Raw genomic sequence first — 26,161 nt, forward strand, 5'->3', positions numbered from 1 at the left:
GTGTGCCTGGCATAAAATGATGAAATTCCAGTTGACCCTTGAATAACATGGGTTTAAACTTTGTGGGTCCACTTACACGTGATTTTTCCAATAAAGTACTACATTTTCCTAACATTGTTTTCTCTATCTTAAAGAATACAGTAATGCTATAATATACAAAATACGTGTTATCAGTAAGGCTTACAGTCAAGAGTAGGCTTGACTTGAGTAGGCTCAAGTTTTGAGGGCGTCAAAAATTATACACGGGAGGCACTGGATGGCACAGCTGGTTAAGCATCTTCCTCTTGATTTCGGCTCGGGTCATGATCTCATGGTTTGTGGGATCAGGCCCCAACATCAGGTTTTGTGCTGACAGTGTGAAGCCTCCTTGGGATTCTCTCTTTCCCTCTGTGCCCTTCCCCTGCTCGTGCACACACTCTCTCAAAAATAAACTTAAAAAAAAAAATTACACATGGACTTTTGACTGTGTGAGGGGGTCAGTGCCCCCTAACCCTGGATTATTGGAGGGTCAAATGCTCACAGAAGAAGGAAGCAAGACAGAGGCCAGCTTCTTGATCTCCCAGCCGTTAGAGCTGAAAAGGGGCGGGAATGCGGGGACTGAAAGCACTGGTGGCCGGACTCAGCACGGCGTCACGTACCAGCCTCCGGAATCCAAGAAGCGGTCTGGGCAGAAGTGGCATCTTGATGCCCGGCTGGCAACCCGAGCTATGTGTTTTTGTTTTCATATGTTTATTTGTTTTGAGAGAGAATCCCAAGCAGGCTCTGTGCCGTCATGGTCTCGATCCCACAAAGCATCTTGATCTGAGCCCAGATCAAGTCAGACACCCGCCCTACTGAGCCACTCAGGTGCCCCCAGCTGTGTGGTCTTGAGCTCAGCAGTTTCAGAGGCAATCTCCCGATTCCCACCTGTGCAGCCCTTTCATTCTATCCAGGCATTAAATCCTCTTTTTAAAGAGGTCTAGAGGGGCACCTGGGTGGCTTAGTCGGTTAAGCGTCTGACTTTGGCTTAGGTCATGATCTCGCGGTTCGTGGGTTCGAGCCCCATGTCGGGCTCTGTGCTGACTGCCAGCTCAGAGCCTGGAGCCTGCTTCAGATTCTGTGACTCCCTCTCTCTCTGACCCTCCCCTGCTCACGCTGTCTCTCTCTCTCTCTCTCCTAGAAATAAATAAAACATTAATAAATAAAATAAAGAGGTCTAGAGCCATTTGTTTTCTGTACTTCACTCTGATTCATCGCTCTCGAAAAACGTGCTTTCAGAGCTGAGCCCTGCCCTCTGTGGGCCTCAGCCAGGCACAGCAACCTCACGACACAGGTGACCCACAGCTGCTGGGAAAGCCGGAGGCCTCCCCTCCCAGCCCAGCCAGGACGCATTCTCCTCCCCAGGCACTCCACTGGCCCTTCAGGACTAAGCATGGCACCTCACAGCTCTCTTTATTAACACTCACTGTTAGGTCTGGCTTAGGGCCCAGCCTGTAAGATCTGTCGGCTCGGACTCCCCAGGACCCACCCTCCCACAGGAACCACCCGCCACTTACAATCACAGCAACACCAAAGGAGAGAGGTGAAGTCAGTCCAACATGGCCTTCACTTTATGTTTTCGCTGAAGACAAGCACGACCTGAGATGTTCCTTCTGGCTTCATACCCACGCCAAGGCAAGGCTTCTTTTTCCTTCTCATTTTAAAAATAAAAATGGAAATGGACACAAGGAGAGTCCCTGGGAGGCCAAAACGCTCTATCTGGAAAGCACGCCTCTAGGTGATTCTCCTCCGCTTTGACTGGCGGTCTGAGCTCTGGGCTGGAGGCAGCGGGATGGACAGGGTGCCCAGTTTGTGATCCTCGTCCCTGCCAGCTGCTAGAGACACGCTTCTTTTAGAGATCTTCAGCCTCATGGCTCTCGCTATCTCAATCATCCTAAGGAGCAAACACACAGAACAAATGGGAGAGAGGGTCCTCAGCAGGTCTGCGCGTGACAGGAGCAAGTGGCATTCACACTCCAGGCCCTGAAGACAGAATCCCCAACGCAGCCACCAGGAGCAGAGCAGAGAAGCAGACGAGATCTGCTCCAGAGCCATCAAAAGACTATTTTATTCTATTTTATTTATTTTAAAAAGATTTTTATTTTCAAGTAATTCCTACACCCAGTGTGGGGCTCAAACTCACAACCCCGAGATCAAGAGCCGCATGCTCCACTGACGGAGTCAGCCAGGGACCCCAAGACCATTTTGTTTTAATGCGTTCCTATCAGTAAGTATCCATACAGGTGATGGAAAACCAGGTTATCTAGACACAATTAATAACTTTGTTTACTTCTGATAACCAGGATTGAGCACTTGCTAGAATTCTGCTACAACTTTATGGGCTCTAACCATCTTGTTTCTTATTTACAACCTCATTGCCTGTTAGAATGCCTTCTATGGGCAGCTCTCAGGATAACCCCTCCAGAGACTGCTAGCAAAGCCCAGACGAGGGTGTTTTCACCGGCTCTCCTGGAACACTATTGGGGGCCCTGGCTACCAGATGCTCTTAAATCATCCACAGGCCAACATACCCCACAGTTCATGATCCTGGGAAGTCCTGCCTTCTTTGTCTGAATCCTTCCCGGCAAGGCTGGAAAGGGCCTGAGACCACATGGACTCTCCCAGGTCCTGGCTCTCCCAGGACCTGCCGAGCCTGGCCCCGCTGCTCAACAGGGCTGCTGCGTCACAGAAGCCCCAAAGTGACATCCCTGACAAATGGTGGCCCCACCGTGCCTGGCAGCCCCTTCCATCGGACTCTGAGGATGTTCTTTTTGCTAGGCTGACATTGGGTTCTGTCACAAGTTCCACCCCTGGGCTCCACCCCTCAGGACCATACAGATCCCCTCTCCCCAGCGACAGCAATTCAGAGACCGCTGGGTTACACAGAGGCAGAATGCTATGGGAAGGCTCAGGATCAAAGCCCAACAATTCCCCTTCTTGGTGGTGTGACCCTGGGAAGTCACTGACTTCCTTGAACTGAAGGTTCTCCCCACTGGTATTTAGGAAAATCAATGAGATCACGACAGATTTAATACTGTGTGTAGAATAGACCAGGCACTTGGTAATGTCTTGCTTGCTCATTCATTTAATCACTGATTCGCTGACAACTGTCCTCTGACCTGTATCAAATGTCCCCAGTTCCTTTGATAGTGCCTCCCCTGCTTGCCAGTAGTACTAAAAATACATTGAGCACCCTGCAGGAAGTTTATCATTCTGTTGTGCTCACCTTCTCTCACTGAGCTTCAAGTCCCTCTGTAACAACGTCAGGTCAATCTGGAAGTCGCTTATATGCAAAGCCAGAATGATTACGTATGCAGTGATCTTCGCCTTCATCGAATCCGAAATTAAGTTGCGTAGGCTACAAAATCGGTGGCAGCGAAGGAGAGACAGCGTTAAACTCTAAGATGATTATTCCAGGAGGGGAATAAAACCATCCAAGCCTGATTCTCATGCATATTCAATCTCTTCCCACCTCGGGTAGAAGAAAAGAAATCTGAGCAACATTTCTTGTGCGGTCAAGCTAGCCGTGCCCTCACATACCGTGGAGCGGCAAGCCCATCCCAGTGTTCCGTAAAAGCGGGACAGAGAAAGCCACACCTACACTTTCCCCAGGCACGGTTAGGGCTTCTCAAGGACACAGACCCTCTGAGCATGTCCCCACTGCTCAGCAGGGCTGCTGGAAAAACAGTCATCTCAAACTCACAGTGTTGCCCTTTTCTGCACCACTGCCTTTCCATAGAACATTGGTTCTGTGAGATACTAGGAAAGGTTCCTTGGAACCTTTGGAAAGAAGTCTCCAGCTGCAGGACTTCCCCTGAGCCTCTACTGTGAACCTCTCCAAGGGGGACACAGCACGTAATACACAGTGTTTCCTCAACTGCTCTGACCCCAGGCCCCTGCAAAGGGCAGTGAATGCTCGCCTCAGCAGTGTCTGTGGACGTGGAATCCAATCCATGCACTCATCCCCACCCTCCTGCCCTCCCCTACCCGCTTTCTCCTCTATAGGCAGAGCCCCAGAAGCCAAGCCCCCTGACCTGCCGTTGTTGTAGGTCAAGCAGGTGAAGTGCTTCAGAAGCTTGGTGCTGATGATGTGGGGGACCCCAGGTCCCAGGGCGCCTACAACACAAGGCTGAGTGTGAGCACTTTGTTTCCAAACCCTCACCCCACAGCTCCTCCACGAGGCGGGAGAAGAGGCCAACAGCTGGGCCCTCGCAATGAACAGAACTATGTGCTAAGAGAAGAAGGGCCCAAGAAACAGAAGAGCCACTTCCCAGTGAAAACGTGCTCAGGTAGGCTTCAGCCCGCACACCGCGCACGCCCGAGAGACGTTCATGACGGGGCAGTGACAGGGAGGAAAACCAGACTCCAACGAGGCCTAAAGACCTAGAAATCATAAGATGTTACAAAGCAAAATAGGTAGCGGAGAAAGCCCAGGGAGAGGGAAAGGAGGAGAGGCTGAAATGTGACAATAAGCAGCAAGCAAATCCTGAAAACATAGACTCTTGGGAGCTCAACCACGGTAACAAGACGGCATCACCTTGCACCTAAAACCACAGGCAGGTTTCCAATGCTGGGTGGATATGGGGCGTCCACGCGTGAGCCTAGCTGCGTGACACAGGTCACCAGTGGGGAACGGACTCTCCTCGTCAGTCAGAAATGAGCTGACACAACACAAACCTGCCACAAACCTCCATATGAGCAGGGCCAATTTTCAACCCAGAGGGCTCATGTTTGCTCAGCAGTCCCTTGAAACATGCATGATGTGACCGGATACTACACTTTGCCCCATGCAGACGAGAAGTAGTGAACGTCAGGTAGTAGTGAACAAGCATACAACCCAGCCTCTCCCCATTTTCAGATGAGGAGAGGGCTGGGCAGGCCCTGTCAGCCTGCCAGCATGCCTACAGGAAGCTCACCGTTACACACTCACAAATAAAAACAAAGACAGACACATCAGTTTTCTTCTCTCATTAGAGCCAGTCTAACAGACAAATAACAAGCTAGAAATAACTAGGATAAAATGTCCATCATGCACTTACTTTTCCGCTTAATCACTTTCTGTGCTCGAAATCTGATGAGCGTGTCCAGAAACCATATGCAGCGGGCCTGGTGGTCTCGGCTCTTCTCATCTGATGGCAAAGACTTCAAGGCTTCTATGACAAAGGAGCAGTGGCTGAAACAGAGGAAGGTATCAGACCGGCTCTGTCAGGGGCCATTCATGCTGACGGTGAAAACAGCGGGCATCCTTCACCGCTGGTACACACTCAACAGTTGAGGAAGGACCATCCTAACAACGCTTTTTATGACACAGTGAGCATGTTTAGTGCCAAGGCAGCAAAGGACTAGACAGTAAATAATTTAGGGTTTGGGGGCCATACGGTCACTGCAAAAGCAGCCATTAATAATACACAAATGAACATAATGAGCATTAATACATAAATGAGCATATAAAAAGAACCCCTAAAGGTCCATTTCATCTGACTCTGTCATGTTCTGACATCACTGCCCCGGACACTCCATCCGCCCAAGGGGTTGAGGAAGGGGAGGTACCTGTTCTCTTCAATCATCTTCAGGATTTCCTCTGAGGAGATGTTCCTGAAAGCTTCAGATGGGCTCTGAAGAGCTTCATACTCCGGAGGGGAGAGAACTAGTCACAGGTCAAGAACACAATCTGACCAAAATGGAAACCAACTGGCTAGCTCATCTCAGAGTGGCCCCTTTTTAGAGATAGGACAGCTGAGGCCTAGATAGGGGAAGATCACATAACACACGGGCTGAGATCAGGGTCTCGGTTCTCCAGACTCCCAGCCCAGAGCGCATTCCCTGCCTGGGCTCTTCTGCCTCCTCGGCTTACCACAAAGCTATTGCAGGCATTTTCCCTTCGACTAGACCTGTGTAGTGAACTTCTATTGTCCAACCCGAGCTTTAGAAATCAGTCTGGCTTAAACTTAAGGCACTGGTTGACCTAAAAGTCTTATTTTTGGGGCACCTGGGTGGCTTAGTCGGTTAAGCATCCGACTTTCGCTTAGGTCATGATCTCGCGGTTCGTGGGTTTGAGCCCCACGTCGGGCTCTGTGCTGACTGCCAGCTCAGAGCCTGGAGCCTGTTTCAGTCTGTGACTCCCTCACTCTCTGACCCTCCCCTGCTCACGCTGTCTCTCTCTCTCCTAGAAATAAATAAAACATTAAAAAAAAAAAAGTCTTATTTTTGACTTCTCACAGAGTGACCCCCACAGGGCTGAGCTCGAGGTCATCTAGCACTCTGCCGAGGAATGGGTTTGAATCCCAGGGGCTGAGGGCCAGTCCCGCAGCTGACTACCCAGTCACAGCGCTGGAGCAAGTGCGAACATCTGGATGCAGCTTCCGTGAGCACTGTGGGCCCACCAACGCCCAGAGGGCCTGTCTGTCCACTCGCGTACACACATCCCAACCTGGGAAATAAAGCAGTTTTTCTACTGCGACAAGGATACGGTCTTCAAATTTATACACATCTTCAGGCTTGGCCGCATCAGCGTGGCAGGGAGGAAGGTACAGGGAGTCTTCCTGCAGGTCATCATGGATGGCGTCATTGACCAGAGCTTTTTCATAAAGGAGAGGCGGTGTCAGTATCATTCTATTTGTCTGCAGGTTCCCCGATACTCTATATACGCTCCAGATCGTAACAGGCCCGGAAATTCCTCATCTGAATGCTACTGCCGATGTGGCCTGAGCCCCCCAGCAGGCTGACAGCTCCAGGACGAGGTCCACCCACGCCACAAACCTAACCAGGCACCGGAGAAGGTGCACCCGGCGTGGTTCCCCTCATGTGACTTGTAATACACCTGAGAGAGACAGGTGTGCTGACAAATATGTACAATATAGGAGAAGCTAAAAGTGAGGGATATTCAAAAGAGCCTTTAGCGGCTTAACTTCCAGAAAACTCCACATGTTGTGAGTAAAAACAAAAAAACAGAATATAAAACTGTGAACTACCCTACAAGGATAACCATGTAAGAATGAAGCATGCATATAAACGTGGACAGAGAGGAACACAGGAAAATTATAATTGGTCTGGTAAAATGATGAGAAATGGGTGAATTATTTTTTTTAGATGTCCTTTGATAGCTGGCAGTAAACTCAACAAAAACATTAAAAAATTTACTTATGTGGGGCGCCTGAGTGGCTCAGGTCATGATCTCACAGTTCGAGAGTTCGAGCCCCGTGTCAGGCTCTGTGCTGACAGCTCGGAGCCTGGAGCCTGCTTCGGATTCTGTGTCTCCCCCTCTCTCTGCCCCTCCCCTGCTCGCACTCTGTGTCTCTCTCAAAAATAAACGTTAAAAATTTTTTTTAATTTACTTATGCTTTCAAATAAATGGAGAGACATATTTTTATGTTGCTGAATAAGAAAACATAATGTTGTAAAGATGAGGATTCTCTCCATACTAATCTCAATTGCGTTTTGAGAGAATCTGACAAAATAATTCTTAAGATCACTTGGGGGAAAAAGCATGCTACTCTAACTAATGTTTGTGAAAAATAAAAGGAAGGGGTAGGAGGAACTTGCCCTATCAGAAAATAAAGCGGATGATGAGGCCACCGAGATCAAAACAGCCTCATGCTGCCACGGGAACAGAATGGACAATGAAACAGAGCGCACACAGGATATGCTAACGTGAGGAGGACTTTTTAAATCATCTTCTACAAAGAAAAGGATGGAGCTGGGGACAGTTGGTTAGTCCTTTAGAAAATATAAAATTAGGTCTCTATCATATGCCAAAAAAATCTGAAGATTTAAATGTAAAAAGTAAGGTGGGGTCCTGGCTTCCGTTGAAGCGGTCGCAGAATGTTCGTGGATCTCTCTTCGGCCAGATTCCAGCCTCGTGGATGAAAGTTTCCAAAGCAAGAAAGATGAACAGACAGAAAAACGCCCTTGTACAGATGGTAATGGAGGTGAGGATTGTTTAGCGCTGATGTGGAGGCAAACATTCCAGGAGACCAAGAAAAGACTCTCCTGACACACAATGTGGACTCAAACACACTCTTGAGGCCTGGCATTCTTGTCCAGAGACGGAGTAAAGAAGCACTGGTCACACCCTTAGAAGAGAAAGAAGACATGGAAGAAGAGGAGAAGGACAAAGTAAAAGAGAAGCAAGAGCCTAAGAATGCTGAAGGAAATGCTCAAGAGGATGATGATTTGCAAAAAACACCTATACCTGTCAACGGAAGTCAATCAGTTGTTGAAAACCACAAAAGACCTTTAAAAGGAGTGACATTTTCTAGGGATGTAATTGTTGTGGACCTTGGGAAGGAATACCCAATACCTCAAAACTACCCTTTAGAACAAAAAGAGAGAAAATGAGCTCAGAAAAGGCTGGGTGAAAGAAGTATAAGCTTAAATGAACAATGAAATAACTGGGGGTACAAGATCATGATGAAACGACAAAGTATGGGGAATTAAGCAGATACAGATAGTATTTAACCTTTGTGCAGAAACAAGTGGGCTACATGCAAAATTCTGTAAGTAAAATACCCAAAGCTTAAATATAGTTTTTTTTAAAACTTGAAAAAAAATAAAATAAAAAAATAAATGTAAAAAGTAAAATTGGGAAAGTACTGCAGGAAAATATTTATTTATGAGACCATAGGATTTGGAAAAGATTTTCTAAAAATTACTAAAATCCTACTTTGACAGAAAAACTGCTCTTCCATAAGCTTTCTCTCACATTCTCACAATGCATTTGAGCAACAAATACATTGTTAAATAATACAATGAAATACGCAAGCTGCTGATGAACTTGGGAATGGAGGGAGGCCCACAGTGAAGGCCTGCCTCCAGAGGTTCAGGTCAGCAGCACCAGCGTCACTTAGGTCTTTCTCCCCAAAACCTCCCTGTGGCTCTCAGAGACATGAGGCCTTCCCCCTCGGCACCCTGGCATCAGGGGCACAGCGTGCACATCCCATGCCTGTCTCCTCTACTTGACCGTGAGCTCCCTGAGGGCAGATGTTTCTCACTACTTCCAGAGTCCGTTACCAGGAAAGCGCTCAGGGAGAGGCCGGAATCCAGCCCAAACGCCCGTTATTTCCATCTGTGGGGCAGGTCAAAGGTCTCAAGAGAAGAGAAAGCGGTCTCTGCGAGCAGACTCTTACCCAGGTCCCAGCTGCTTACCAGTCACTCCTTTGGCGTCAATAATATTCTCTGCGGCTTTAGCTACCGCACAATTTAGAGATTCATTGCCAACTCTGTTCATTCTTCTGGAGTTCAAAGCCCGCTTCTGTTTGGTGGTGCCAAAGGCTTCAATGCAAGAATCCATCTGTGCAGAGACAAATTTGGTTCATCTAGGGACAGGCTGGGCACTGCTCTTCCTGTGGGACTATGGGGAAACTCTCGGCCTTTCTGAGCCATTATTCCCTCACCTGCAAACTGGGCTGAATCATACCTATCTCCCATGCTGGCTGTATTAACAGATCTGAAGTACTTGCTTTGTAAACTGTCATGGGCTATTTCCAAAGCAACAGTGTCTCCATTTGTAAAGTAAAAAGGCCAGAATTAGCACTTTTTCCCTCTGAGCCTGAAGACAACCTCATACCCGTTCTCAACACAGTGCTCCAGGCGGTCCTGAAGATTCAATCAAGTTGCCATCCTGGGGTGAGATGAGCTTTGTAGGAACCGCCTACCTTCAAGATTCTGAAGTTTACTTTTGTTTTAATAAGAAAGCTTCCAGGCTATAGCCAGTATTTTCTGAAACTTGTATTATGCTGCACCTATATCAGCCCAGAGAACCAGTCTGGCACGCTGGCACAGAGCAGTGTACAGCTGCCCCACACGGTGCTCTGTGAGGCCACAGAGGCCTCTGCAGGTGGCCTGGCCAGAGAACCACTGACTGAAAGAGCTGGGCGCAGCCCTGTGTTCGGCCAGCTCGTTTTACTGATGGGGAATCGCGAGGCCCAGGAGGAACGTATTTTGGGTGCCACGTCTCAGTTCTGTCACACTTACCTTTTCTCTAAAAGTTCTGGCCTGATTCTCTTGTGTCGATTCACTCTCGACTGATTCATCTATCAAAGCACAAAACAAACAAAAACAGAGAGGAAAAAAAAAGTGAGCTGTCAGGCCCAGAGATTATAGTAGTGTGTAATAGTTATTTAACAGCTAATCTCAGAAAAACAGATTTCTTTACTGCAGGACTTCCCAGAGTTTAATACAATGGATCCTGCGAACATTTAGTCTGTGGCTTTAGTGCAGTTAGAGGATCTGGAATAAATTAAGAATAAATTAAGGAGTCAAGTGAAGGGGTCATCTGATCCAAACTCTTCATTTTATAAATAAGGAAAAATGAAGCCTCCAGATGAAATACTTTGCCCCAGGTCAGCTGACAAGACAGTGGCCAAGATGGGATTAGAAACCAAGTCCTTGGTTCTTTCCAGTAAATAGTTTTGCGCTCCTTATAAAAGACCTAAAAGTAGGTAGGCATAAATGTGAGGTACGTATTACTTACATGAAGCTCTGAAATCTCCCAGTAAGTATTCATATATAAGGGGCAGTATAATCAAGTGGACACAGGAGCATGAGCTCTAAGGCACCTTGCCTGAGTCTTAATCCCAGGTCATATGTATACACACGACATGATGTGGTATTTTATACAGACATGGACAGCAGCACTATGTCCCTACCAAATCGGTTCACTTCTGTGCCAGTTTTGTCCTCGATAAAACAACCAGAGGGTTATTATGTGAAGTAAATGATGTAGTGCATTGAAAGTGCTTAGAACAGTGACAGTACATAGTAAGGACTTAATAAATGTTGTGTGTGTGCGTGTGTGTGTATACATATATACACTGTCTAGAATAAACCATTATTTACACGTTTTTTACATGTAAAAACAAAAACTTGTTTAATCAACAAATTAATAAACAATTTCCTTTGCCTCTTTGGAAGTCGGAAGAGCATTTAGAGGATAATTTAAATGTAGTTACATATGTTTGCAAAGCAAGGAATTCTTTTTGTTGTTTTTTTTTTTAAAGTTTGATTATTTACTTTTGAGAGAGTGAGAGAGAAAGAGAGAATCTCAAGAAGGCTCTGCACTGATAGCACAGAGCCCGACGCGGGACTCAGTCTCATGAACCCTGAAATCATGACCTGAGCCAAAGTCAGACATCCAACTAACTGAGCCACCCAGGTGCCCTGAGGAATTCTTAACCTATAGACTATGGATCTCTGAAATTCACAGGTGGGTTTTGGGACTCAAAAGCCCTTTACAATTGTATGCAAAATCTCACACATATTCTTGTATACTGTGTATGTTTCCAGGAAGTAAGTCCAGGTCCCTCAGATTCTCGAAAGGACTGGCTCTGCGGGAATAAAGTTCTAACTACTGCCTCTGAAGGTATCCGGCAGGCGCACCAGGACCCCAGCAACCCTTCCTCATCTTACCCTCACCATGGTTCGCAGACTTTAAGATTTAGGGAACAGAAGCCCTTTGAATCTGACCCACTGGAAGATCCCACTCCGGCCCGGAACATTCTAAGATGCCAAAGCAGAGAAAAGGTACAAGCTCTCCCTCTGGATTAAGGAAAAATGGATCTTCTCCTACATTAGAAAGCGTAGACAGGCACCTGGGTGGCTCAGTCAGTTAAGCATCTGACTCTTGATTTCAGCTCAGGTCATGAACTCACAGTTTGTCACGGAAACTGCTTGGGGTTCTCTCTCTTCCTCTCTCTCTCTGCTTCCCTCATTCTCTCTCCAAATTAAAAACAAATTTTTTTTAAATGAAAGTTACTGTCTAACCCATAAGTAACTCCCATCACCTGCTAGAGACCCTAAAACCTCTACTCCAAACAGAAAAGTTGAGTTTAAAAAAAGGCCTTTGAATGAAAAAAAAAATCTGACATGCCCTCCAATATTCTGCTCTGATCATTGCTCAACTGGCTTTAACTAAAATTATTTTCTGATCTCAAATCTGTAAACACTGAAGGGCCAAGATCTGTATCTGTTTTGCTACATGCCCAGCCCCTAACTTGTGCCTGGGGCATAGTAGGTCATCAATAAATACTTGCAGGAAGGCACCCTTTTAAAAATAACTTCAAAATGTGTTTTTCCAATCAGAAACTAACTCATCCAGCACACCTAAACTATGGAGTGTTTTTGTGAGCCTTCATGACTGGGACCTACCTGCAAACAGTGGCTGCATGTTGAACAATTCAGCATCATACACCTCCATCTGGCCAGAGGTCTTGTTCAGAACTCCCACAAAGTGCCTGAATAAAGAAGGAATAATACCAACCATATGGATTATTCACAAGGTATTGTTTATACAACTCCCTTTTTCCTGCTTAAAAGTACTCAAGGGTCTTTCTGCCCCAATACACTTGGGGGACATACCACTTGTTGCTGAGTAACAACTCTTTTTTTTTAATGTTTATTTATTTTTGAGAGACAGAGACAGAATGGTAGAGAGAGAGAGAGGGAGACACAGAATCCGAAACAGGCTCCAGGCTCCAAGCTGTCAGCACAGAGCCCGATGCGGGGCTTAAGCCCACGAACAGTGAGATCACGACCTGAGCCGAAGTCAGACGCTTAACCGACTGAGCCACCCAGGCGCCCCAAGAGCAGCAATTCACAGCATGAGACAGAAAGGAGACAAGGGAGGAGGGACTTCAAGAGGTGGTTCTGGAAGAAAAAAAAAATGCCACGAGGTGGTTCTGGCAGCCAATCACACTTGTGCTCATTGCTGCAATGGGAAACTCTTTGGATATATAAAAATCTGGAATTAACACTAGAGTTTACTGCACACATAAATTTTATGGAGGCAAAGACAAGTAAAACCTTGGTAATAATGGGGAGAAGATAGTCTGAATTAGAGAATCTTTGTAAAGGCATGATGCGGTGTTAATGGTTTTAAGCACATACACATTAATCTGACCTCTATCAGGGTGCTTTCATGGGGGGCTTTGAAAAGGTCTTTTTTGTGGTTTACTGTCGGATACTGTCAGAGGGACACTGTCTGCATTATGCCAGCACCTGACGGTTACAGTCCGTTCAGGTGGACAATCTTCATTGCACCCAGGGGAGAGCGGGGGTTAGTGAAGGACAGAGTTGCCCAAAGTCAGCTGATCAGTAGTAGAGAGTGATGGAGTCTCTGAAACTACCAAATCCTTTTCTTAGTGAAAAGTTTCTGGCAAGCTTTGGCCTACTGGTCACACAGTCCAAATAAGTGGAGATGGCTGCCTTCTGGGAACAAGACAATTATAGAGGATATTGCAAATTAATGAGGTAGTCAAATTAATGAAGGTTGCCAAAAGGCACTTCCAGTTACAAACAAATAAGCCGTGGGAATGTAATGTACAGCATGGTGACTGTAATTAATAATACTATATTGTATATCTGAAAGTTGCTAAGAGAATAAATCTTAAAAGTTCTGATCATAAGAAAATAATTCAAACTATGTGTGGTAATGGATGACTATACTTATTACAGTGACTGTTTTGCAATATATACAAATATCTAATCGTTATGCTATACACCTGAAACTAACATGTTGTATTATATCTCAATTTTTAAAAATTATTATTTTTAAGATTTTATTTTATTTTTAAAAATGTTTATTTATTTAGTTTGGCAGGGGCAGGAGGAGGGCAGGGAGGGGCAGAGAGAGAATCCCAAGCAGACTCTGCACTGTCAGCACAGAGCCCAATGTGGGACTCGATCCCCCAAACCTCAAGGTCATGACCTGAGCCAAAATTAAGAGCCAAATTAACCAACTGAGCCACCCAGGTGCCCCTAAGGTTTTATTTTAAAGTAATCTCTACACTCAACGTGGGGCTCAAACTCACAACCCTAAGATGAAGAGTCACACACTCCACAGACTGAGCTGGCCAGGCACCCCTAAAAAAGTATAAATGAAGGAGGTTTGTTAGGAAATCCAACAAATATAACTCATTTTTCCTTCTGAGGCACGTCCACGTGCTGGTGTGAGGGCCCCTGGATGTGGGAATGCAGGGACACGGTAAACCTCTCCAGATTTCCCCCACGGCCCCTAAAATAAAGACCAAAAGTAGCAGTGCCAGGCTCACCACCACTCTCCTCCTCCTCCCACCGTCCCTTCCCCTATCCCTACCTGCAGAGAGTGTTGCATTTGAGAGCTCCAGTCCCAAAATTGTTTCCCACGTAGGAAAGTCTGTCTGTTTCAGCTGCCTAAAACGTAAAGGGAAAAAATACCACTACAACCAATGTTGAAAAGTATTAAACATCTTGTCTCCCTTTCCCACATTTGCAAAAGCGTTAGAATCCGAACCACGGCGGATTAGAACTAAAGAGCCTCTGGGAGATGATCCAGCCCACCATCCCAGTAATCTGGGGTGTCCCTAGGAGAAAGGCAAGAGGACTTTTGAAAGGGAAGCCCCAGATGGTGCTGGCTTCTATGTGGTCTGAGAAGTTCTCGGGGGAACGGCACCCCCGGCACCACGGGCCTGGGGGAGAGGTCCTGGGCTCCCCGCGCTTAGAGACATGCTACAAAACAGTTCTGCCACCAACCTCCAAGCCCTTCCTGAGCTTCTTGGCCCATCTCTCCCATGACTGCTCCTTATATGACCACAGAACTCTGGAAGCAGCTGTTTCATTCCTCAGTCACAGCCAAGCTTTCCTGCTTCCCTGTTTGTCCTTGCCATCCTCTCCACTTGGAATACTAAATCTCAGCTGTCAAACCCTCCTCCATCCTTCAGAGCTCAGCTCCACTGCGCCCTCCCCCAGGAAGGCCTTTTGGCAAGCACAGACTTCTCTGACTGAGCGCACTCTCCCTCTGCCAGGCTCTGAGCTTGTCTGCTTGGAGGGGTTACTGAACTCAAAACCAGTTCTCATCTCTCTAAACCAGTGGTTCTCAACCCCTGGGGAAATCCTCCTTCAGAGGACATCTGGGAGCGTCTGACATTCTGATTGTCACAACTACCAGGTGCTACCGGTATCTAGTGGTCAGCGACCAGGGAAGTTGTTGAACGTCCTGTGACGCCAGGATGGGCCAACAACAAACAATTATCGGGGTCCAAATGTCAATAGTGCCGAGGCTGAGAAACCGTGCTCTAGAGTATGGGCTCCCACAGAGTGGGGTCTGGTCCTGTCTAGCGGTTTCTCTTGCAGCTTACAGCACAGGGCCGCGGTGGGTGCTCAATAATTGCTTGTTGAATGAACAAATCAATGAAAGGCCATCACTTCATCAAAAGTACATAACTCAACGGAGCCTATCCCCACACCCTGACCTGCTGGGACTCACAGCAGTTCTTCAATGGCCCATTTGCTCTCCGCCCCTCCCCCAACCCCCTTCTCCTCCTACTCTGCCCCACATCCACCTGCACTCAAGCGCCTATAGGCCTCCAGGGGCATGCAGAGTGGAGGCAACTGGCCCCTGCAGCACTTACCAGGATCCGCTGACCCCTCTTCCTGGGGTTTGTGGAGTCATTGCTCTTGTACAAGGTAAAGCGCACGTTGCCCGGATTCTGCAGCTTCCCATTGGAGAACTGGACTGTAAGATTGCAGCCCGAGAGTGAGATCAGAGTAGAAGGACCCACAGTGTATGCTGGGGAGGAACTGGACTGTCCTTGGGAGGGAGTGACTTAAGGAACAGGGATGGTAAGGAACCCCAGGTCCCGACTAAAAGGGGAGTGAAGGAGGTCCTGGTCCAGGTGGGAAGAGATGGGGAAGTGAGCGCAGTGCTGGGGAAGGGCTGGGGCCGAAGGGAATAACTAGGGGAATACGGCTAAGGAGGCCTGAGCCAGCCCTAGAGAGACAGGGGAATCTCTGCCCAGGGGAGAGAAGGAATCGGGGCAGGTGAGTAGGGAGCGGAGACAAGTACAGCTTTGGAGAGGAGGGTGCCAGGGGTATCCTCATCCAGCGGAAGTGGTGAAAGAAAGATGGTGGGATGACAGAGGAGCCCTGGCCAAGTCCCAAGTAGTGGAGGAGACTAGAGGGGGTCTCGGCCCAGCTGGGAAAGGGGCCCGACAGCGGCGGGAGGGCTGTTAAGAGGCACCCAGACGGAAGGGGAGGGAGCTACGGGGAACTCCGCTCCGGCTCCGCAGTCTTTACCCAGTACTGCTCTCTGGCTCTCGTCGGGCTCCCCACAGTACTGCCACCTCGCACTCGACAACACCTCCGCCGCCATCTCGCCAGTCCGGCAGCCAAGGTCAGGCGTTTACACGAACACCGCCGGGCTGCGTTAGCTAGTCCACATGTCAAGGCAGGGCAGAACGGAAGAGGCACGGCCTCGCCGGCACCGCCCCGCGCGTGCGGAGAAGGCGTGGCTCCGCCCCGCCAGGCACCGCCCCCCTGAGAGCCCAGGCGTCCTTCCCGCCCACTCTTCGCCCCGCCCCTCCGAGGCGGGTCTTCTACCCACTCCTGGCCCCAGTCGTCTTCTGTGCAGAAACTCGCGAAAGCGCAGCGCTCTGCCTGTGCATTGAGGGTTCTCTGAAACTAGGGGACTTATCAGAGCAGAAGGGCCAAAGAAGGTCCTTTAAGGGTGGACCGAAAGGAGGGTATTTTTGAAGGGCAAGAACTCGGTCGTCTCATCTCTGTTATGCAAATTGCTTTCTTTCAAGACTCCACAAGCGAGGTCACTAATCGTCCCAATAAAGTTTTTGCAGCAGAACGAACCAGTCAGGAAACAGGATGCATTTAGTTGTCACAGTTCTTCAGTTTCCTTCAACGCAGAACAGTTCCTCACTCTGACTATACATTTTAGATTTTCAAGATTACAGACCAGTTGTTTTGTAGAATGCCCCTCAATCTGGCTTTGTCTAATGTTTCCAAGTGATTAGTCACAGGTTATGCATCTTTGGCAGCAGTATCACAGATATGATGCTGTTCTTCTCGCTGTGCCCTATTAAGTGGCACACAATTTCGATTTGTCTCATTACTGGTTATAGTAATTCTGACCACTTCAACCGTTTACAGGTTTCTCTGCTGTAAAGGTATTCTTTTCCTTCCCCTTTATAATTTCACTTTGTACTTATTTTCTGGGCAGATGCTTAGAAACTAAGTAAAAATCCTGTTCATCACACTACCAATTTATTCATTTATTTATTTATATCAGTCTGGACTTTAGGTTCCTACCTTATTCAATATATTAGAATCTGCTACTATCATTTATTTTCAAGTTCAAATTGTGTCAGATTGGGCCAATGGGCACCCCATTAGGCCGGCTTCTGTGCTCTATTAACATGTCCACATCATTTTTTTGAACATGGCCCTACTTTGTGGCACAAGCTATTTCAGCTTATCCCCTTCCCCAGCCCTGGAATCACCCATTTCTCCAAGGAGTTCTGGTTTCTTTTGGTAGGGAATGGTATTTAGAAACCAAGATCTATGTAGCTGGTATGGACTGCTTTGGGGATGTCACTGCTCCCAGGCCTGAATGAACTGAATTAGGGAATAGATGTAAGTAAACACACTTTTACAACTAAAAGTGATTTCTTTCTAAAATTTAGAATTTCTAAATCCATACATATTGAAAGCCATGAGATCATACTGACCTCTAATTCCAGTTCGGCACCTCAGGGTTTATTCTGATTTTCCTTCCTCCCATATTTGTAACTTCCTCCTCTGGCAGTGAGAAACCTGGTTCACATCAGCTTTAATATATTACTTATTTGATCAGTCCTCCTGTAAGTAACATATCTCTCATCACTACTGTCACCACCATCACCTGACATGGAAGCCTATTACCCCATTCAGGCTCCAACACCTTAAACCAAGCCCTAGTCCCTATGTGGATGCTGTATTAGTTTAGGGTTCTCCAGAGAAACAGAACCAGTAGAAGATCCGTATCTATTTATATATTTAGAGAGAGAGAGAGAGAGGTTTATTATTATGAGTAATGGCTCACACAATTATGAAAGCTGAGAAGTTCCACAACTTGCCATCTGTAAGCTGCCAGGAATGCTGATGGTGTAAGTCTGAAGGCCTGAGAACTAGGGAAGACAATGGTGTAACTCCAAGTCCAATGACCAGAGAAGATGAGATGTCCCCACTCACAGATGAGGCAAGAAAAAAAAAATGAGCCAACTCCTTCCTCCATCTTTCATTCTATTGAGACCCTCAAGGGATTGGATGATGCTTATGCACATTGGGGAGTGCAATCTACTTTACTGAATCCACTAATTAAATTAAAATGTTAATCTCATCCAGAAATACCGTCATACACAGAAATAATGTTTAATCTGGGCACTTAGAAACCAGTCAAGTTGACACATGAAATTAACCATCACAGGTGCCCTCCTTTCTCTGCCTAGTCTCTGACAGCCCTCACCAGTTTGTCCCCCTGCCTGGAGCCCTTCTCGCCTTGCTTGGGCTCAGACAGTCTGCACCAGGCCACACTTTCACATGGATAACCTCATCCCCGTTGGGTTCCAGCACCCCTGCTCGAAGCCACTCAAGCTCCCCTTTCACTATGAGTGGAAAGCTACTTTGCTTGACCCCACTGAATGGATTTTGAATTGAGTCATTTAGGAAAAGGAAAGGAAAAAGGGAAAGAAAGGAGTTTAAATGCCTAACTATTTGCTTTTCTCCCCTACTGGAGACAGACTTATGTGGGGTTAACAATAAACCGGTTGGGGACTAAACAATAAACAGATGTACATATACTGCTGTGTTTCCAGCTCCTGGAGCAGTGTCTGGCACAGTAGACCCTCAATAACTGTTGAATGAATGAGTGATATAGCAATGAATGAATCTGAATCATCACTAGCCCTAGGAGCCTTGGGACTGGAGCTCAAAGATGATTACTAGTGTTGCTTAAAATTAACTGGCATTGGGTTTTTACAGATTCTCTGTGAATGTTGATTGGTTGAATGAAAACACGAACAGTTAAGTCGAAGTGAAGGGGTGACAAAGAAGACAGCATGGCTAACGGGAGTCAATTGTATTTCTTTCTTTTTTTAATGTTTATTTTTGAGAGAAAGAGAGATCACATGAGTTGTGGAGGGGCAGAGAGAGAGGCAGACACAGAATCCAAAGCAGGCTCAGGGCTCTGAGCTGTCAGCACAGCACCTGACACAAGGCTCGAACCCTCAAACTGTGAGATCATGACCTGAGCTGAAGCGGACGCTTAACCAACTGAGCCACCCAGGATCATCAGTTGTATTTCTTGAGAGGTGTCCTGACCCCTCCTGATAAAGGGACCTGTGTGTAGCCTTGCTATTCAAAGTGTGGTCCTTGGGCCAGCAGCATCAATGTTATCTGGGACCTCATTAGTAGTGCAGAATCTCCAGCCCTATCAAATCTTCTGAATCAGAATCTGCACTTTAACAGGATCCCTGGGTAATCAGTGTGCATTTCAAGGTTGGGAAGCACTGTTGTAAAAAACTGTTTCCCTTTTAGGTACATCTTTACCAGTGAGACTGAGTCTGTGAAAGTCCTCAGACGTGACTGCTTTCTGGCTGGGTGGAAGAATGAAGAAAGCACACGTGGATTGAGAGCAATGACTCCCAGAATTACCAGTTAGGAATTCAAAGAATTAAAAATGCTATTTTGGAATGCAAAGTGCTAATGTAAGGGTGATTGGGAAGGGGACTGTTGTATACCCCTAGGTTGTTTAATTGTTTAACAATGATTCAAAACACATGTGCACCATATATGTACAAATACATATGTACATAACTAGATCAAGCAAGATGGAGGGAACCCTACTCAGGCAGTGACCAAAATGCAAAAAACTACAAAGACCTCTTCTAAATTAGAATCACCGGCTACATTTATCATAAGATGCTTGTTTACAAGCTTAGTTTGGAAACTGAGAGGCTTCTGGAATTCTCTCTTTGCATCATTTTCCAGGGAAGGGAATGCATATTTAGAGAATAAGGAAAGGATTAGGTTGGGGGGGGCGGGGTTGGAGGGAGTTAGAGTCCTCTTTTCCTTGAGTAACATCTCCATCTGCTGGCGTTTCAGGATATGGCTAATGGAGACCCGTAAGTGTGCTTGCAGCAACTCACCACCTACTTTCCAAACGGTTTCTTCTGCCTCACCTTTTCTCTTTCTTCCACTTCTGCCTCTCTTTTTCCTTCCTTTCTCTCTTTTCCTGTTTGTCTCACTCTCCTGTTCACCATTCTGTATTTCCTTTCCCTTCCATTATATCCCTGATGCAGACTTTGTCTTCCGTAGATGTGGTTAGCTCCTTTCTTACGAGGCAGACTTCACCTCGGACAGGTTTTTCCTTAGACGAGGCTGAGTCTTCTGTAATACCATCTCTGCTCTCCAGGGCCACAAAGAACACGATAAAACTCCTCTGCCCTGAGCCCTCCAGAAGCTTGAATACTCCGCCCATGCTTTCCATTTATTTGTTCCCTTTCTTCTCGGCAACTCCCTCCAGCCCCTCAGCTGTGTCGCACATCAGAGTTTCTAGTCACCGCTGTTGGACACATGCCAATATATCCGGATCCCTCTTACATTGTGGGACCCCATATGGATCAATACTCCAGTTCTGGGTTGAGTAGCACAGAAAGGATCCATCACTTATGATACATGCCATGCCTCTCCTAATGAAAGCAACATGTGCTTTTATCTAAGCATCTTATACTGTTCAGTTAACTTATTTGGAGTTAACAATAAACCAAAAATTCTTGACTTTGCTCCTGCTAAGTCCCATCATACCTGCAATTTTTAAAAATTTTATTTTATTTGAGAGAGAGAGAGAGAGAGAGAGAGCACATGCAGGTTGGGAGAGGGGTAGAGGAAGAAAGAGAGAGAATCTCAAGCAGGCAAGCAGGCTCCATCCTCAGTGTAGAGCCCACACAAGCTCGAGCCCAGAAACCTGGGATCATTACCTAAGCCAAAATCAACAGTTGGATGCTTAACTGACTGAGCTACCCAGGTGCCCCAAAAACTTGCATTAAACCCCCCCCACCCCAGCAATTCAGAGCTTTGTATGAAGGCCTGTTAAATGTATTGTTAGATTCAGTCTATTCAGTTATTTCAAATTTTCTCAACACATTATATATCTTTAAATTATTAAACCAACACATATGTGATGTACAATATTGCGGGGGAAGTACAAAGAATGCAATTATAGTAACTTATGATCCCTTCCCCATCTAAAGGCAAACAGTGTTAACATTCTGCTTTATTTCTTTCTAGATTTTTCTGTTCATATGTATACCTATATGATTGGTATTGTATTCAATTCTGTATCCTCCTTTAAAAATTTTTATAACATTATCTTGTAAGTATTTTCTCAAATCTCACATGATAATCCATTGAATGTTGTCACAGTTTACCTCTAGTTGAACATTTACACTATTCCCATTTCATTTCAGTGAACTTGTAAATTTTTTTACTATCATAAAGAAGCTTTATTATGGCTTTGCTTATATAATGAACAAAGAGTAAACATTATTTTCAATTCCCTTGGGGTTTAACTTATTTTTTTTTTCTTTTTAAATTTTCTTAATTGAAGTATAGTTGACATAAAATGTTACCTTAATTTCAGGTGTTGAACTTTTAAAGCATAAAATTGTCTGCTTTTTGGATGGCTTCCTTTGGATGGAGTCCTAGGATCTGAATTAATAGATCCAAAAGCATGAGCACTGAAAGAAGATTTTTAAGAAATTTTTAATGTTTGTGTATTTTTGAGAGAGACACAGAGCATAAGTGGGGGAGGGACAGAGAGTGAGGGAGACACTGAATCTGAAGCAGGGTCCAGGCTCTGAGCTGTCAGCACAAGTCCCAATGCGGAGCTCTACTTCACAAACTGTGAGATCGTGACTTGAGCCAAAGCTGGAAATTCAACTGACTGAGCCACCCAGACTCTCCCAAAAAAGATTCTTAAAACACACGGTCAAATTTTGCTCCAAACATTTTTCAGATCTTTTAAAATCTTCATTCTGTCTTCTAATACTATTCAAGGCACTTTGGGAGAGAAAAATGAAAATATGTGATCCTTGCCCTTAGGATTTAACCTCCTAGAAGGAACACCAAAATGGAAAGAAAAGCAACTCAAGGGTAGATACTGTTAAAAGTCTTTGGAACTTCTCTTTTTAGTTGTCAGTTTTATTGCCTTTATTTGATATGAAGCTTTGTTACTAGGATCATACTCATTCAGTCATGTTTTTTCTTCTTGATAAGTTAACCCTTTTATCATTCAAACATCTTTATCTACAATATCTTGTCCCAAAGTCCACTTCAGCTGACATTAATATAGTCACTCCAGCTTTCTTATGATAGGTGTTTGCAGGACTTAGTTTTTTCTATACATTTTATTCTTATTCTATTTGTGTCTTTATAACAGATTTTTTTTATAACACGTCCCATGTTTTCTTCTTTTATAACTTAAAAAAATTTTTAATTTTCATTTCTGAGAGAGAGAGAGAAAGAAAGAGAGCATGGGAGCTTGGGGAGGCAGAGAGAGATGGAGACACAGAATTCAAAGAAGGCTCCAGGCTCTGAGCTGTCACCACAGAGCCGGACGCGGGGCTCAAACCCACGAACCAGGAGATCATGACCTAAGCTGAAGTTGGATGCTTAACCAACTGAGCCACCCAGGCATCCTGGTTATTGAGTTTTAGTTCTTTATATTCTGGATATTAGTCCTATATCAGATATGTGACTTGCAAATATTTTCTCCCATTCTGTGGGTTGCCTGTTTATTCTGTTAATACTGTGTTTTGTGAACATTTCTTAATTTTCTCAAAGTCCAATTTGACTCTTTTTTTCTTTTATTGTTGCCAAATCCAATGTCATGAAGATTTTGTCCATTCCTATGTTTTCTATTAATTGTCTTATAATTTTAGGTGTTACATTTAGGTCTTTGATTAATTTTAAATTAATTTTTGTATATGGTGTGAAAGGGTCCAACTTCATTGTTTGGCATATGGATATCTGGTTTTCCAAGTACCATTTTTGAAAAGACTGTCCTTTTCCCATTGAATGCTCTTGAGATTCTTGTCAGAAACCATTTGACCATATATGTATGAGTTTATTTCCGGACTTTCTATTCCATTCCATTGGTCTACACATTTGTCTTCATGCCAGTACCACACTGTTCTGATTACTGTGGCTTTATAGTAAGTTTTAAAATCAAGAAATGTGAGTTTTCCATCTTTGTTCTTTTTCAAGATAGTTTTGGCTGTTTGGGGTCCCTTGAGATTCCATATGATTTTTAGGATGAGTTTTTCTATTTTTCAAAAATAAAAAACACACAATAGGAATTCTGATAGTGATTTCATCAAAGCTGTGCATTGTTGGGGGTGGTGTTAACATCTTAATATCTTCCAATCCATGAACATGAATGTGTTTCTGTTTGTCTTTAATTTCTTTCTGTAACGTTTTGGTCATTTTCATTGTACAAGTCTTTCCATTCCTTGGTTAATTCGAAAGCATTTAATCTTTAGATGTTATTGTAAATGGAAGTGTTTTCATAATTTCCTTTGGCGATTGTTCATTGTTAATGTACAAAAATGCAACTGATATTTGCATGTTGACTTTGTACCCTGGTACTTTGCTGAATTCATTCACATGAATTCATACACAAAAACAGGTTTCTTTATATGTGTAGAATCCTTAGGATTTTTTACATTTAAGATACTATCATGTAGGAATAGAGAGATGATATTAGTTCTTCCTTTCCAATTTGGATGCCTTTTCTTTCTTTTTTCTTCCTAATTGCTCTAGTTGGAAATTCTACCATTACATTGAATAGAAGTTGTAAGGGGCAGCTGGAAGGCTGTTAGTTGAGTGGCCAGCTTTGGTTCAGGTCATGATCTTGCAGTTTGTGGGTTCGAGCCCTGCATTGGGCTCTTTGCTGGTGGCTTGGAGCCTGAAGCCTGCTTCAGATTCTGTGTCTCCCTCTCTCTGCCCCTCCCCGTGCTGTCTCTCTCTCTCTCTCTCTCAAAAATTAAACATAAAAAAAAAATAGAAATTGTGAAAGTGGGCATCCTTGTCTTAAGAGGAAAGAGTCTTTCACTACTGAGTATGTTAGCTGTGGGTTTTCATTATGCTGAGGTAGTTTCCTTCTATTCCTAGTTTGTTAGGTGTTTTTGAAAGGGTGTTGCATTTTATCGAATGCTTTGTCTTCATCAGTTGAAATGGCCATGTGAGTTTTCCCCCTTCTTTTAAAGAGGTGTATTATATTAATTTTTGTATACTGAACTATACTTGCCTTCCAGGAATAAATCCTACTTGTTGTGGTGTATAATCCTTTTGATATGCTGCTGAATGCAGTAGCTAGTATTTTGGGTTTTTTGAAAAAATTTTAATTAAATGTTTATTTATTTTTGAGAGAGACTGTATGGGGACACAGGGGAGGGGCAGAGAGAGAGGATGAGGATCCAAAGCAGGCTCTATACTGTCAGCACAAAGCCCAACTTAGGGCTCGAAGTCACAAACCATGAGATCATGACCTGAATCAAAGTTGAATGCTTAATCGACTGAGCCACTCAGGTGCCCCTTGCTAGTATTTTGTTAAGAATATTTGCATCAATGTGCATAAGGGATATGGATCTGTAGTTTTCTTTTCCTATAGTTTCTTTGCTATCTTTGATATCAGCATGACAATAAGAAGGAAGAAGGAAGTGTAGAAAGTGTTAGGAAGTATTTCTTCCTCTCCAATTTTTTGGACAAGATTGAGAAAGATTTAAATCTTTAAATGTTTGGTAGAATTCACCAGTGAAGTCATCAGATCCAGGGCCTTGATTGTCAGGTTTTTGATTACGGATTTAATCTTCTTGCTAATTATAGGTCTCTTCAGAGTTTTCTATTTCTTTGTGATTTAGTGTTTTTGTAGATTTTGAGTTTCTAGGAATTTGTTCACTTCATCTAGGTTACTTAATTTGTTGGCATAGAATTGTTCATAGTAATCTCTTATAATCCTTTTTATTTCTGCAGAATTAGTAGTGATCAGTCCTCAGTTTCATTTCTGATTTTAGTAATTGTAGTCCTTCCTTTTTTTATTAATCCATGTAGCTGAAATCCAAAATGTCGATTTTGCTGATCTTTTCAAAGAACCAGTTTTTGGTTTTGTTAATTTTCTCTATTGTTTTCTATTTTCTGTTTCATTTACCTCTGCTCTACCCTTTATTAGTTTTTCCTTCTGCAGTTTTGAGTTTATTCTAATTCTTAAGTTGTAAAGTTAGTTAATTTGAAGTCTCTCTTGTCTTTTTAAAAAAATTTTTAACATTTATTTTTTGAGAGACAGAGCGTGAGTGGGGGAGGGGCAGAGAGGGAGTCACAGAATCTCAGAGCTCCAGGCTCTGAGTTGTCAGTACAGAGCCTGACATGGGGCTTGAACCCACGAACTGTGAAATCATGACCTGAGCCAGAGTTGAATGCTTAACCAACTGAGCCACCCAGGTGCCCCTTGTTTTTTAACGTAAGCATTTTTTGCTATAAATTTTCCTCTTAGCACTGTTTTTGCTGTTTCCCAAAGGTTTTGGTCTGTTATGTTTTCATTTTCATTCATGTTTAAGTATTTTCTAATTTCCTTTATAATTTCTAATTTGATCCATTGGTTACTTAAGAGTACATTGTTTAATTTCCACAAAATTTTTAAGTTTTCAGTTTTATGTTATTGATTTCTAACATTATCCCATTGTGGTCAGAGAAGATACTCTGTATAACACATATCTCTTAAAATCGACTGAGACTTACCTTGTAGCCTAACATACGGTCTATCCTGGAAAATGTCCCAAGTGCACTTGAGAAGAATGTGTGTGCTGTTTTTGTTGAGTACAGTGTTCTGGATATGTCTGTTAGGTCTGGTTGGTTAATTGTGTTAATTCCTCTGTTTCTTCACTTCTGTCTGGTTGTCCTATCCATTATCAAGAATGGGATTTGTAGTCTCCAACTGTTAATCGCTTCTCCCCCCAATTCTGTCAGTTTGCTTCAAATCCCCGGGAAGTTGCTTCTGCTGGAGGGGAAAAGGCTTGCAACGATGGGGGAGGGAGGGTTGCGGTGAAACAACAGGTGCTTGTCTCTTCATCTACACCCATATAATCAAAAGCAGCAATCAGCGACCCCAAATATATTTGGACAGAGTCCATTTCTGCCTAGCCTGGCTCCCATAAGCTGGTCCAGGACCCAGTGCACAGCTGCCTGCCACGTGGCTGAGGAGTGAGGGATGGGTCGCTTCTACGGTGCTAAGAGCTAAACCTGACCAAAATTCACTGCAATATATCATCCAAGCCTTCCTCTAGAGGTT

At 44.6% G+C, this 26,161-nt stretch overlaps 1 protein-coding gene and 1 pseudogene across 1 annotated transcript; one reads left to right on the plus strand and one right to left on the minus strand.

The window, feature by feature from the left end:
- Window positions 1–1,414: 1,414 nt before the first annotated feature.
- Window positions 1,415–16,217, minus strand: POLR1E (RNA polymerase I subunit E). Its single transcript, XM_077756073.1, has 12 exons — window positions 16,066–16,217; window positions 15,402–15,505; window positions 14,108–14,184; window positions 12,163–12,248; window positions 9,991–10,049; window positions 9,163–9,307; window positions 6,488–6,595; window positions 5,569–5,665; window positions 5,058–5,191; window positions 4,053–4,134; window positions 3,245–3,376; window positions 1,415–1,912 (listed from the first exon to the last, which is right to left on the minus strand). Exons 1-12 carry the CDS (start codon window positions 16,139–16,141, stop codon window positions 1,753–1,755), a joined length of 1,260 nt encoding a protein of 419 aa, XP_077612199.1. The 5' UTR covers window positions 16,142–16,217; the 3' UTR covers window positions 1,415–1,752.
- LOC144224956 (uncharacterized protein C2orf74 pseudogene) lies at window positions 6,866–8,554 on the plus strand (annotated as a pseudogene).
- Window positions 16,218–26,161: the final 9,944 nt, after the last annotated feature.

Source organism: Crocuta crocuta, unplaced genomic scaffold, assembly GCF_008692635.1.
Source record: "Crocuta crocuta isolate KB4526 unplaced genomic scaffold, BGI_CrCroc_1.0 scaffold431, whole genome shotgun sequence".
Lineage (NCBI taxonomy): Eukaryota > Metazoa > Chordata > Mammalia > Carnivora > Hyaenidae > Crocuta > Crocuta crocuta.